This window comes from Hyalella azteca, unplaced genomic scaffold, assembly GCF_000764305.2.
Source record: "Hyalella azteca isolate HAZT.00-mixed unplaced genomic scaffold, Hazt_2.0.2 contig2795, whole genome shotgun sequence".
In the NCBI taxonomy this organism is placed as follows: domain Eukaryota; kingdom Metazoa; phylum Arthropoda; class Malacostraca; order Amphipoda; family Hyalellidae; genus Hyalella; species Hyalella azteca.
This window is the reverse complement of record NW_025933056.1, coordinates 2,770-13,153: the sequence shown is the minus strand read 5'-3', so window position 1 is coordinate 13,153 and position 10,384 is coordinate 2,770. Positions and strand designations below refer to the sequence as shown.

General features: G+C 40.1%; 1 protein-coding gene across 1 annotated transcript; it reads right to left on the bottom strand.

Moving 5' to 3' along the window:
• Positions 1-2,239: 2,239 nt before the first annotated feature.
• LOC108675188 (zinc finger protein 845) lies at positions 2,240-6,035 on the bottom strand. Its single transcript, XM_018163180.2, has 3 exons — positions 5,794-6,035; positions 5,110-5,216; positions 2,240-4,403 (listed from the first exon to the last, which is right to left on the bottom strand). Exons 1-3 carry the CDS (start codon positions 5,918-5,920, stop codon positions 2,601-2,603), a joined length of 2,037 nt encoding a protein of 678 aa, XP_018018669.1. The 5' UTR covers positions 5,921-6,035; the 3' UTR covers positions 2,240-2,600.
• Between the last annotated feature and the right edge of the window lie 4,349 nt (positions 6,036-10,384).

Below are 10,384 nucleotides of genomic sequence, written 5' to 3'. Positions count from 1 at the left end.
GAGCGCCCAGTCGGCTCTAAATTAACAAGTTTTGACATACAAGAAGAATAGGTTCTCAAGCGCCTTATCGCTGTAAATCCAAACAAGTCATGTGGACCGGACGGCTTCCACCCCAGATTACTAAAAAAGTTGGAAACTGTCATAGCCGGCCGTTTGACGTCATTTTTTGAAAAAGTTTCAACGAAGGGATCTTGCCGGCTGACTGGAAAGAAGCTCAAGTGACACCATTGTTCAAAAAAGGTGACAAAAGCTGCCCGGGCAACTATCGCCCTGTCAGTATGACAAGTGTCGTTTGCAAGGTTATGGAATCTGTTGTAAGGGATCGATTGATCGATCATTTTTCTGTTAATAATATCCTATCAGACTGTCAACATGGCTTTATTGCCGGTAGATACTGCACCACAAGTTCATAACCTCTTGTCTACTCTGAACGAATGGACCTGCCTGCTGGACGGAAGGGAGCCAGTAGATGCAGTGTACCTTGATTTTGCCAAGGTATTTGGCAGTGTCCCACATGAGCGGCTGTTGCGTGAATTGCAGTCTTTTGGAATTGAGGGTAATGCACTCAAATGGATCAGAGATTTTCTAGTAGGGAGACGACAACGTGTCAGTATTAATGGGTCCGTATCTGACTGGGCTTCAGTGCGCAGCGACGTGCCAAAAAGAAGCGTGAGCTGCGGTGGCGGTACAGTGGTGAGAGACTCGGTTTCTAAAGCCAAGAAGGAAGACCAAGTGGTTAGAGACTGTCTCTGACACCCAGCTCCCGGGTTCGAGTCCCACTGAGGACAAGTTCTTCCGGGATGCTCAGCTCATGGTCAACAGAGCCATTCATCCAACTCTGGTTGATAAATGAGTACCTGGCTTGTCGAAGGTGTTGTGTAATTCTATAAAAATGGTTCTGGCGGGTCAACGAGCCAGTGCTGGTCGTAGAACTACGAGTGGCATTAAGTGCCCGGAAAAACTGACCTATCACCCCCCCTCCTTCCCGCCACTACTAGGATGGACAATTACAACAACAGCAACAAGGAATCGTTCTCTGGGCTGTTTTATTTATATTTATGAATGATATGCCAGAAGCTGTGTCTAGCGTGTGCTAGACACATGTAACTCCATGATGTATGCTGATGACACACTCGATGTAGACACACTCGAGAGTGTCTACACACTTTTGTAGACACACTCGATGTATGCTGACGACACAAAAGTTTATCATACAGTATCCAAGGCGTTTCACGTATAGGACTGTGTTGCCGAGGCAGTTAACAAAACGAACAGGGGTTTTCTCCTTTATTGTTCTTGTAAGCTGAAAGTAGCGAAACAGGAAATGTTTTACTGGGGGCATCGTGATAGGTTTGAACACAGTAAAACAGATTGACACAGGCTAAATGAAGTAAATTAAAAGTCGCAATAACAGTCTCAACTGAATCGATCGAGAGGATTCTTTAGAAGATTAACGAATATTCATGGCATTTAATCCAGTCGCGTAAAAACAGGTATTCACATCTAATCCAAATATACACCAGAGTAATACTGCGTCCGCAAAGATAAAATAATTACAGCAGTGATTAAAACCCTAAGGCAATACGAGTAGAGAAAATGAAATGTTAATTGGCGACGCCCTGGTGGCTGCAGCTCATATGGCCTGTAGCCTCCGCCCCGCAAAATGTTGCCACACAAAAAAAAGAACTATTTGGCTCCCGTCTGACCATGTCATTAAAATCGTTTTACTAGCGAATACGTGACATACAGTGAAGAATTCGTCGCAAAAAGTACAGTTGAAAGCTGATCCTGACAGGTTGGTTGACTGGGCTGATAAGTGGCAGCTGCGTTTTAACGCTGACAAAGGTAAAGTAATCCATCTTGACAAGAATAATGAACAGCAAGATTACAGTATGAGAAGACATGATTGCAACGACAGTGATGATGTCGAAGTCGACAATGGAAAATAAATTATGAGTTGATGTCGACGAGTTGAAATTTTCTAAGCATCTTGAAGCTCAAGCTAATAACGCCAATAAACGACTTGGACTAATCAGACGCTCTTTAGAGTACATAGGTGCTGAAGCGATGAAGCAGTTGATTGTCGCTGTCGTGCGCCCGAACCTAGAGTTTGGAAACGCCGTGTGGTCACCAAAGCAATAAAAGGACAAAAATTTAGTGGCGAGTGTTCCAAGATGTGCAACAAAGATAATTCCGGGATTAAAAGGCAAGCCTTATGAAGAAAGGTTAAAGTTATAGCCACCTCCCCCTCCCCTGTCAGCTGCTCCATGCAGAATACCAGCAAGTCCCACCCTCTACAGTATGTCGTTCCTTTCAGCTGGACTCAATACCCCCAGATGACATTTTTCCCCACAACCATATCCGAATAGAACCACTTGCCCGCGGACGCCATCCAGCTCAGGTTTGCCCTCCTCTAAATGTAACATAATGAATATATAGAATATAATAATAAAGACTACAATAAGTGTAGCAAGTTCAGCGGTATTGGTGTTGGCTACCTTCAGCAGAGAAGAAATAAATGGAACTAATTTCGTACACAGGGCATATAAAAGATATCTTTTCCAGCAATAATTATACTCGGTGTGGAAGCCAATTGATTTTCAGTGTTTACGAGCAGCATGCCTTATAAGCCTAGACTTGTTAGCGGTGCTGTACTCACAAATTCGGCACTTGTATTTCTTTAATTTCAGATGCACCGCATCAACATGTTTCTTGAGATCCCAGCGAGAACTTGCAGCGTAATCACACTGTGAACATTTGTGTTCCCTCAAATTCATGTGCACCAATTTCATGTGCCGTTCTAGACTTGCTTTCTGGGAGAACCCGCGCTTGCACGTCTGGCACTTGTGAGGTCGTAATTTTAAATGAACAGCATTAACATGAGAATTAAGATGCCCTTTAATTCTGCAAGTGAAGTCACACTGAGGACACTTGTGAGGCTTCAGCTTCTGGTGAACGATAGCGATATGCTGAGCAAGATCTGCTTTCCACCACACGGAGTAGGAACAGTGCGGACACGTGTGCGGGCTGTCTTTGAGGTGCACCCTGGAAATGTGAGCTTTTAGATGACCTTTCTGAGAAAAGTAGCCGTCACACTCATTGCACTTGAATGGCTTTAGTTTCAAGTGAACGGCTTTCATATGGAGCGCAAGTTTACTCTTCACGGCGGCAGCGTAGGCACATTCATGGCATTTGTAGCGCCTGAGTTTCTGATGGACACCTGTAACGTGATAACGAAGAAGTGTTTTAGTTGCGGCAGCATAATCACAGAGGGAGCATTTATGTGGTTTTATCTTCAGATGTACATGTTTTATGTGCCGGTTGAGATTGTTCTTGGAAGTAGCAGCATAGCTACAGTCAGAACACTCGTGATGTTTCTCTATTAATTGGGCGCCGGCGAAACAGCTATGCGCTGTGTTTAAATGGGTTTGTAAACCAGAAACCCGACTGGAGGCATAATCGCACTTAGAGCACTTGTAGGGCCTCAATTTAAGATGAACTGCGTTGATATGTCGGTCAAGATTAGATTTAAAGCGGAAAGCTGCGCCACAGACATGACACTTGCGAGTCTTCTCTTTGTTACGACGCACGTGGGAGGTTGTGGAAGAAATTGCCTCCTTCATAGAAGCATTTAGACGCTTAGAACGATTGAGGGATGTCCTTCGCAGACTATCAGTATTTTTAGAAATGCTTAACTCATTCTCTTCACTTGATTTTGGTCCCCCACTTTTGCACACTTTTTCACTGCGCATTTTAGGTCGCTCTGAATCTTTGCTCCCATGATCAGGATAAGGCTCTGGAAATGCTATTTCTTCTGAGCAAATATTATTTTCATTTTCTTCATCGCAAACGTAAATGTAATTTTCAGAAACATTAATGCGAGTCAATAGTACACTGCATTTTTTAAATTTGATGCACAGATGCTTTGAACGTTCCAAATCCACAGAATTGTGCGCCTCTTTCGCCTTAAAAGAAGCCTCCCGCGTTGCAGGGACAGTTCTCGTTCCATTGTAGCTGAGAACGTTACAATTTACTGATGGTGCAGGAGTAGGAGGAAGGCGGCCATTATTAGGCGAGCGAGCTTCACCAGCTTCTTGTTCAGTGGATGAGATTTTCATTTCATTTGTTTGACTCTTGCTCTTGGAAGTTGAAGTTTCTGAAGGCGGAAGAGCCATTGAAGCACCACAATTGTGCGCCTCCAGAGAAGTAGAGGCTAAGCAGGCAGTCTCAGAGGCTTTTTGAACAGCGGTAAAGATTCCTGCCCTTGTTGGGAGTTCTTGGTTTGCAGGAGGAGCCTGGGGGATGGATGGAGATGCCCCAGCCTCGACAGGCTCTGCCTTGAGAGAATCCAAGCCCAGGAATGGAATTTGGAACGGTTTGAAGTCAGCAACTGTAGCACTGTCCTGCTCAGATGGAAGAAATGATACTAAATCTATTTAGACTGAATGTTGACGTACTAAATAAGTGTAATATTTGAGAGGTCTTGGTTCAGCAACTCAGAGGCTAATCAGATGACTCTACCAAGTTTCACAACTGACGTGCAAATTTAGTCCACATTCATGGCAGTAAATTGGAAGTCTATAATTTTCATTTTAATAAATCTAAATTAAATTCAATGGAGTTTAATAAACTGAAGAATGTTGGGAGCTAGAATGACATCAGTGCAAAATTTAAACTATTGCAAAGATCGTATTGTATAACACAATCTTACCTAATAACATTCGATAAACATATAATGCAAGCAAATGGTTATTAGGAAATCGAAAATTCAGCTGAAGTTAAATAATGATATATGGATACATATATCATATATCCATAAAAGTTTATTTTCTAGAAGTATAAAATCTGTATGGGTAATATGTCATAAATTCTACACTGGAAATGAAAAAACTATACTCAGCTTCATAAAAAAAGGAAGGCTCTGACATCTTGGATAGAAGAAACTATAAAGCATCTTGGATATAATGCTAACAAAGCAAGTGCCCATATCTTCCTTCATGCGTAACTCAGAACTTTGCTGAACTTTATTAGGCTATTATTGGGCTTGTATTATTAATAAATTTCAAAGATTGATAACAAAAGAACATTCTTCAAAGGAAAATCACTAACTTCTTCCATGAAGAAAGGTTCCTCTTTCTCCACTTCAAGGAAGCCAGCTGGGAGCCCCGAGTCACAGTTTGATTGCTGCTCATCACGAGGCTCAATCTTCACAGCTTCTGCAAGTGCCACAACTTGAGTACTGATTCAATTATTGAGGAACATACTTCAAAATTGTCAATAGTTGCTGACCTTAGCTTATCATATATGGTCAAAATACTCAGCACTGGCTACATGAATATTAACATCAAATTTGAGAATGCCAGACATCAATTCTAAATGTTATATAATTCACATAAATCTTATCCAAGCCATACAATTTAACTTTAAAAAGCCATATTTTCTGTGATTTGTGCTAAAATCAAAATAATGATCACAAATCCTTTATATTCTGTATACTTGCTTATGCCAAAATATGTACAATGGAGCAAATAAATTTTCCAACTTAATGTCAAAAGTTGGAGGGCAAACAGTTCTCTGCCAGAGACACTTCGTGCACATACATACTTGCTTAGAAAACATAAGTGATAAAACCAAACCAGATTCTTGATGAAATTGCAAGTGTATAAACAAATATAAAAATTGATTTTAATCATATGGCAACCAGAGCAAACATCAATTTTGTTATTACTGCAATGAGAATAAACATCATAACAAAATATTACATAAATCAAAACATTACAATGAGCTAATTACCCATGACACAACTTGGCAAGGAATGCTCCATCTGCCTGCAGTCTTCAGCTGTATGATGACACAGCTCGAGACCTGCACCTAACTTGACTGCATCAGAAGACTCCTGCAATGCGGGTAACTCCTTCATCTCTGCTGGAGTCTTAGAGCTCTAGAATGTTTCTGTAAGGTATAATGCAAGTTTAGGTAGTGCAAGATATTCAGAGTAAACAGAATTGGGCTCACAACTTTCCTTTGAACATGGATTAGAAAAGACAAACTTTTTACCTAAAGTCAAATACTAGTTTACTCTAATTTGAAATCTTATCACTTATACAAATGAAGCTTCTGCCCAATTATTTGGTAGACTGTACAAAGTTTGTAAGATAAGATATTACTTAGGTAATGCACAAGTATAAAATATTATTCATAAATAAAATCTAGAAAACATATAAATTTGGCTTTGAATAAATCTTGACATTCATGTCTAAAAATATTGGGTCATACTTTGTAGCAACTGCATAAGTATGCATAAGTCTAAAAGATGGCATCTTCCCAACATATATCAAAAAAGTTATGCGCAACTTCACATATGCTAGAAGCACTCATAAGTCGAGTTACGTTCAACTTCCGAGGCCATAAAGCAATTGAAAATAAGTTTGAACTCTACAGTGAACTAACATTTTTCCTATATTTCTCAGTTCTTAACAAGTTAAATGTTGCTTTGCTATCAGTGACCCAATTTGTTTCATGTTTGAGTTGATCCAAGCTAGTTATTTATTTTCTATAAATATGAGAAATTGGAAGCAAATGTTTGATTTAAAATGACAAAGTTTCAAGTCAATCCATAATAATATTAGTGTATGATTAAACAATAATGTTTTTAATTTATCAAACATAATTATAATGATTCCTATCACTCCTGCACACACAGTGTGATCAAGTGGGAGTTGGCATTAGCTCATCCAAGATCCATTTCGACTAGTAGAGAAGTTTAGTCAGAGGTGGGCAGTAGCGCGCTACATGTAGCGGCCACTACTAGCGGCCGCTACATTTTCAGTAGCGGTAGCGGCTCTACATTTAAGGCAATGTAGCGGTAGCGCCCGCTACATATTTAAGTAGCGATACGAGGTTTTGCCGCTACAGCGCTACCGCTACATTTATAGATAAAGCCTTTAGATTTTACTTAAAGGGGCCGGCTACCCTCCAAAAAAACTTTTTTGTTTACAGACGGATCGTTTTGAAACTTGGTACACATATGTAAAACAGAAATCTAAGACCTTTTTGTTCATGTAAATTTAAAAAAATGAAAGAAACGGGGAATTAATAGAAAACGGCAAATAAGGGGTACTCTAAAAAAGTTTATAACTTTTGCAAATCCCATGCTACAATGTAGAAGCAGGACACTTACTCCATACAGTATAGCAAAAGGGAACACAAAGCATAACACAAGACTTAATGCTGTAATGCAAATGTCACAATGTAAACACTCAATAACTGTAAAAGCAACCAAATATTTACCAAGATCATAAGCCAAATTGGGTGCAATTTAGTTAAAGCATGAAAATGGGTAGGACAGGAAATTAATGCATCATATTACCAGTTCACTGCAACTCACCCTTAAAGGAGCGTTGAAGTTGCTTAGGAAACAGGAGTATGTGGAAGAACCAGAGTATCGGCAGTTTGGCAAGCAGGATTAGGTTGACAATCACTTCAAGGTAAATTGGAATTCAGGCAATGGATGCAGACATTGATAGACAATCAGGTGCAGATAGGCACAAGTTCAAGCATGAGTGCATGACCATGCTGGTGCATGTTAAAGGTAGACTCTTTTTCACTGGCAATACTGGACACATGTATTGGTGAAGCCAATAACAAAGATATATGTCTGAAACAAACACAGAAGAAACACACACATTATTAATAACAAAACAAAATTTAAACCACTCCTTCTAAGGGAGAAAACCAGATGACATTAGGAGGCATGACCTAGAAGTAAGAAAATACACTATGATACAATATAGCTAATGTTCTGCGACCCTCTTCAGCGGTAGCGGTAGCGCCCATTACAATCTAGTGGGTGTAGCGGTAGTGGTAGCGCCCGCTACATTTAGAGCATGTAGCGGTAGCGGTAGCGGTAGCGGCGCTACATTTCAAAGTAGCGCTGCCCAGCTCTGAGTTTAGTAATACCTACCTAATATTAAACATTGAGAATCTTGGCTATCCATCATTACTATCAAGAATTTTTACTGACATTTTTGTGAATTCCCTTCATGATCATCCCCTATGGATCCAAAATCTGTCATCATGGTTATTTGTTAGATCTTTGCAAAGAGCTAAATCATTTGCAAGAAAGTTGGTGATAGATTTCAAAGATTCCAAATTCATCTGGTACAGGCTTAATAATCACAATTAAGGGGTTGGCAGACCAGTCTGTAGAGTACAGCACAACATAGGTCGAGGACGCCGTTATTCTGCCAAAAAGACACCAAGGCACCATGTACACCAGAGGCTCCCAAACTTTTTCAGGCTGGCGCCCTCTTTGGCTAGCTAGTGAATTTCTAGTGCTCCCCCCACAGACACATACAAAAACAAACACCTCATTCTTGGTATTTAGTATGCTGTTATTTTAAAAGAGAAAGGTTAAACACAAATGGGTATTTCACAAATAGAACCCCATTCAGTAAACCAATATGTTTTTCAGCTGTTTAACTGTTTCAGCTCTAGAAACCCAGGACGTCTCAGGAAAATTTACGGCCAGACTTGTGGCTGGTCTCACAGCCCATCTCCAAATTCAATTATCAAAGAATATCTCCCACTCCCAATTAATGAACACAGCTTGAAACTTGGAACATGTATTCATCAGAACCTAACATGATGTTAAGCACGTGAAAAATTTTAAAATCTCACCTTCATTTGTGAGTTACTTGGCAATACGAATCAAAATTTGCAGTGATCGAAGAATTTCTTCCAAACTGCTGAACAGATTCTAACGAAATTATTAATATACATTCCTAACTACCAAATGGCATTTTTAAATCATAAATTTTTTCCTTCGTTTGCTAGTTTTCTTTCCATTTCATCATCAGTCGTGATTTCACACTTCTTTATTCAGCCCGTGTTCTTTATTTGGCAACTTTTACCCTGTAGCAGGGTTGTGCGTGGGAAGGAGTATGCAAGTGATGCAGGTATTGGGCAATGCTGGCCTCCAACATGCATACTGTGCAGAAGTATATAGCTATCAAGAATTTCAAGTAAGATTTCATCGGTTGTCTATTAAGGTAAGAGAAAAGTTATACGAGATAACTTATATCCAAACATTGCCTTCAATTGGTGATGAACAATCAATAATTTTTTGGTGCGTGTTGACCAACCAAGAATAGATGAGAGGCGAAGCAACTTCTAATAGATTGTCTACATACAACTTTACAAGTTCGGAATAATTTGCTTGTTATGCGTTCATAAAATTTATACCAAATGATAACATTCATGAGTCACGAGTCAGTAATTACAATATTGCTTCCTTATTCGGCTATAAGCATCTTATTCCTGCCCGGATTCTGTCATCTACGATTTCTCAATGCAGTTTAGCTCATCAGCGTACGTACGAATGCCATCGTGTAAGTTCTACATCTGAGTTGCTGAACACTGCGGCAAATATTTTTCACTCTAGAGTCCTGCTATGACAATTTAAAAGACAGAAAACTTAAAGTGGTGAAGCAAAACTATTTATTAGTTTGAATTCAGCACACCCAGCTTAGCAAAAAACACCTATGACCATTCTTGTCTCGGACAAAAAGTCCTTTGCTACAACCAATGTAAAGGTTGCATAATAACATAACATAACATAGTGATGTCGGCGCTGCAGTGTAGGCCTGATGTGGCCTGTCGCCGATTCTTTTCCTTCGCCGATTCTTTTCCTTTTTGTGCCTTGTTCACAGAAGATCGAAATCGTGTCATTTGACCGTATTTTTTCATGACTGACGAAAGTTTGAAATAGCTACTCGACTTGCACCGGGTTCAATATGGTGCTAGGCATTTCAAATCTGAACATATATTTTTCCATAGCTTTATCTAGTCTGTTCTTGAACGCGTTCATACTTGGAGCGCCAACGATAATTGGAGTACATTTCCCTCAATTCCCAAAGACTTCACTTTACGTAACAGCCGCTCATGCGGAACACTGTCAAATGCCTTGGCAAAATCGAGGTACAATGCATCTACTGGTTCCCTTTCGTCCAGCAGGCGAGTCCACTCGTTCAACGTAAATAATAAGTTAGTGGTGCAGGATCTACCAGCAATAAAACCATGTTGACAATCTGATATGAGATGGTGAGCAGTCAAGTGATTGATAATCCTATCCCTCACAACAGATTCCATTAGCTTACAAACAACACTTGTCAGACTGACAGGGCGATAGTTGCCGGGGCTGCTTTTGTCACCTTTTTTGAACAATGGTGTTACTTGTGCTTCTTTCCAGTCGGACAGCAAAGTTCCTTCGTTCAAAGTTTTTTGAAAGAATACTGTCAATGGGCCGGCCAGAACGGTTGCTAATTCTTTGAGCAATCTGGGATGGAAGCCGTCTGGTCCACATGACTTGTTGGGATTTTGAGCT

Excerpts from the sequence above, each read along its gene's own strand:
- LOC108675188 (XM_018163180.2), bottom strand. The coding sequence starts at position 5,920 with ATGAAGGAGTTACCCGCATTGCAGGAGTCTTCTGATGCAGTCAAGTTA. Across the intron at positions 5,217-5,793 it reads CTTGCCAAGTTGTGTCATGG|AAGCTGTGAAGATTGAGCCT; the intron begins GTAATTAGCTCA and ends TGGCACTTGCAG. Across the intron at positions 4,404-5,109 it reads AACCTTTCTTCATGGAAGAA|GACAGTGCTACAGTTGCTGA; the intron begins GTTAGTGATTTT and ends CCATCTGAGCAG.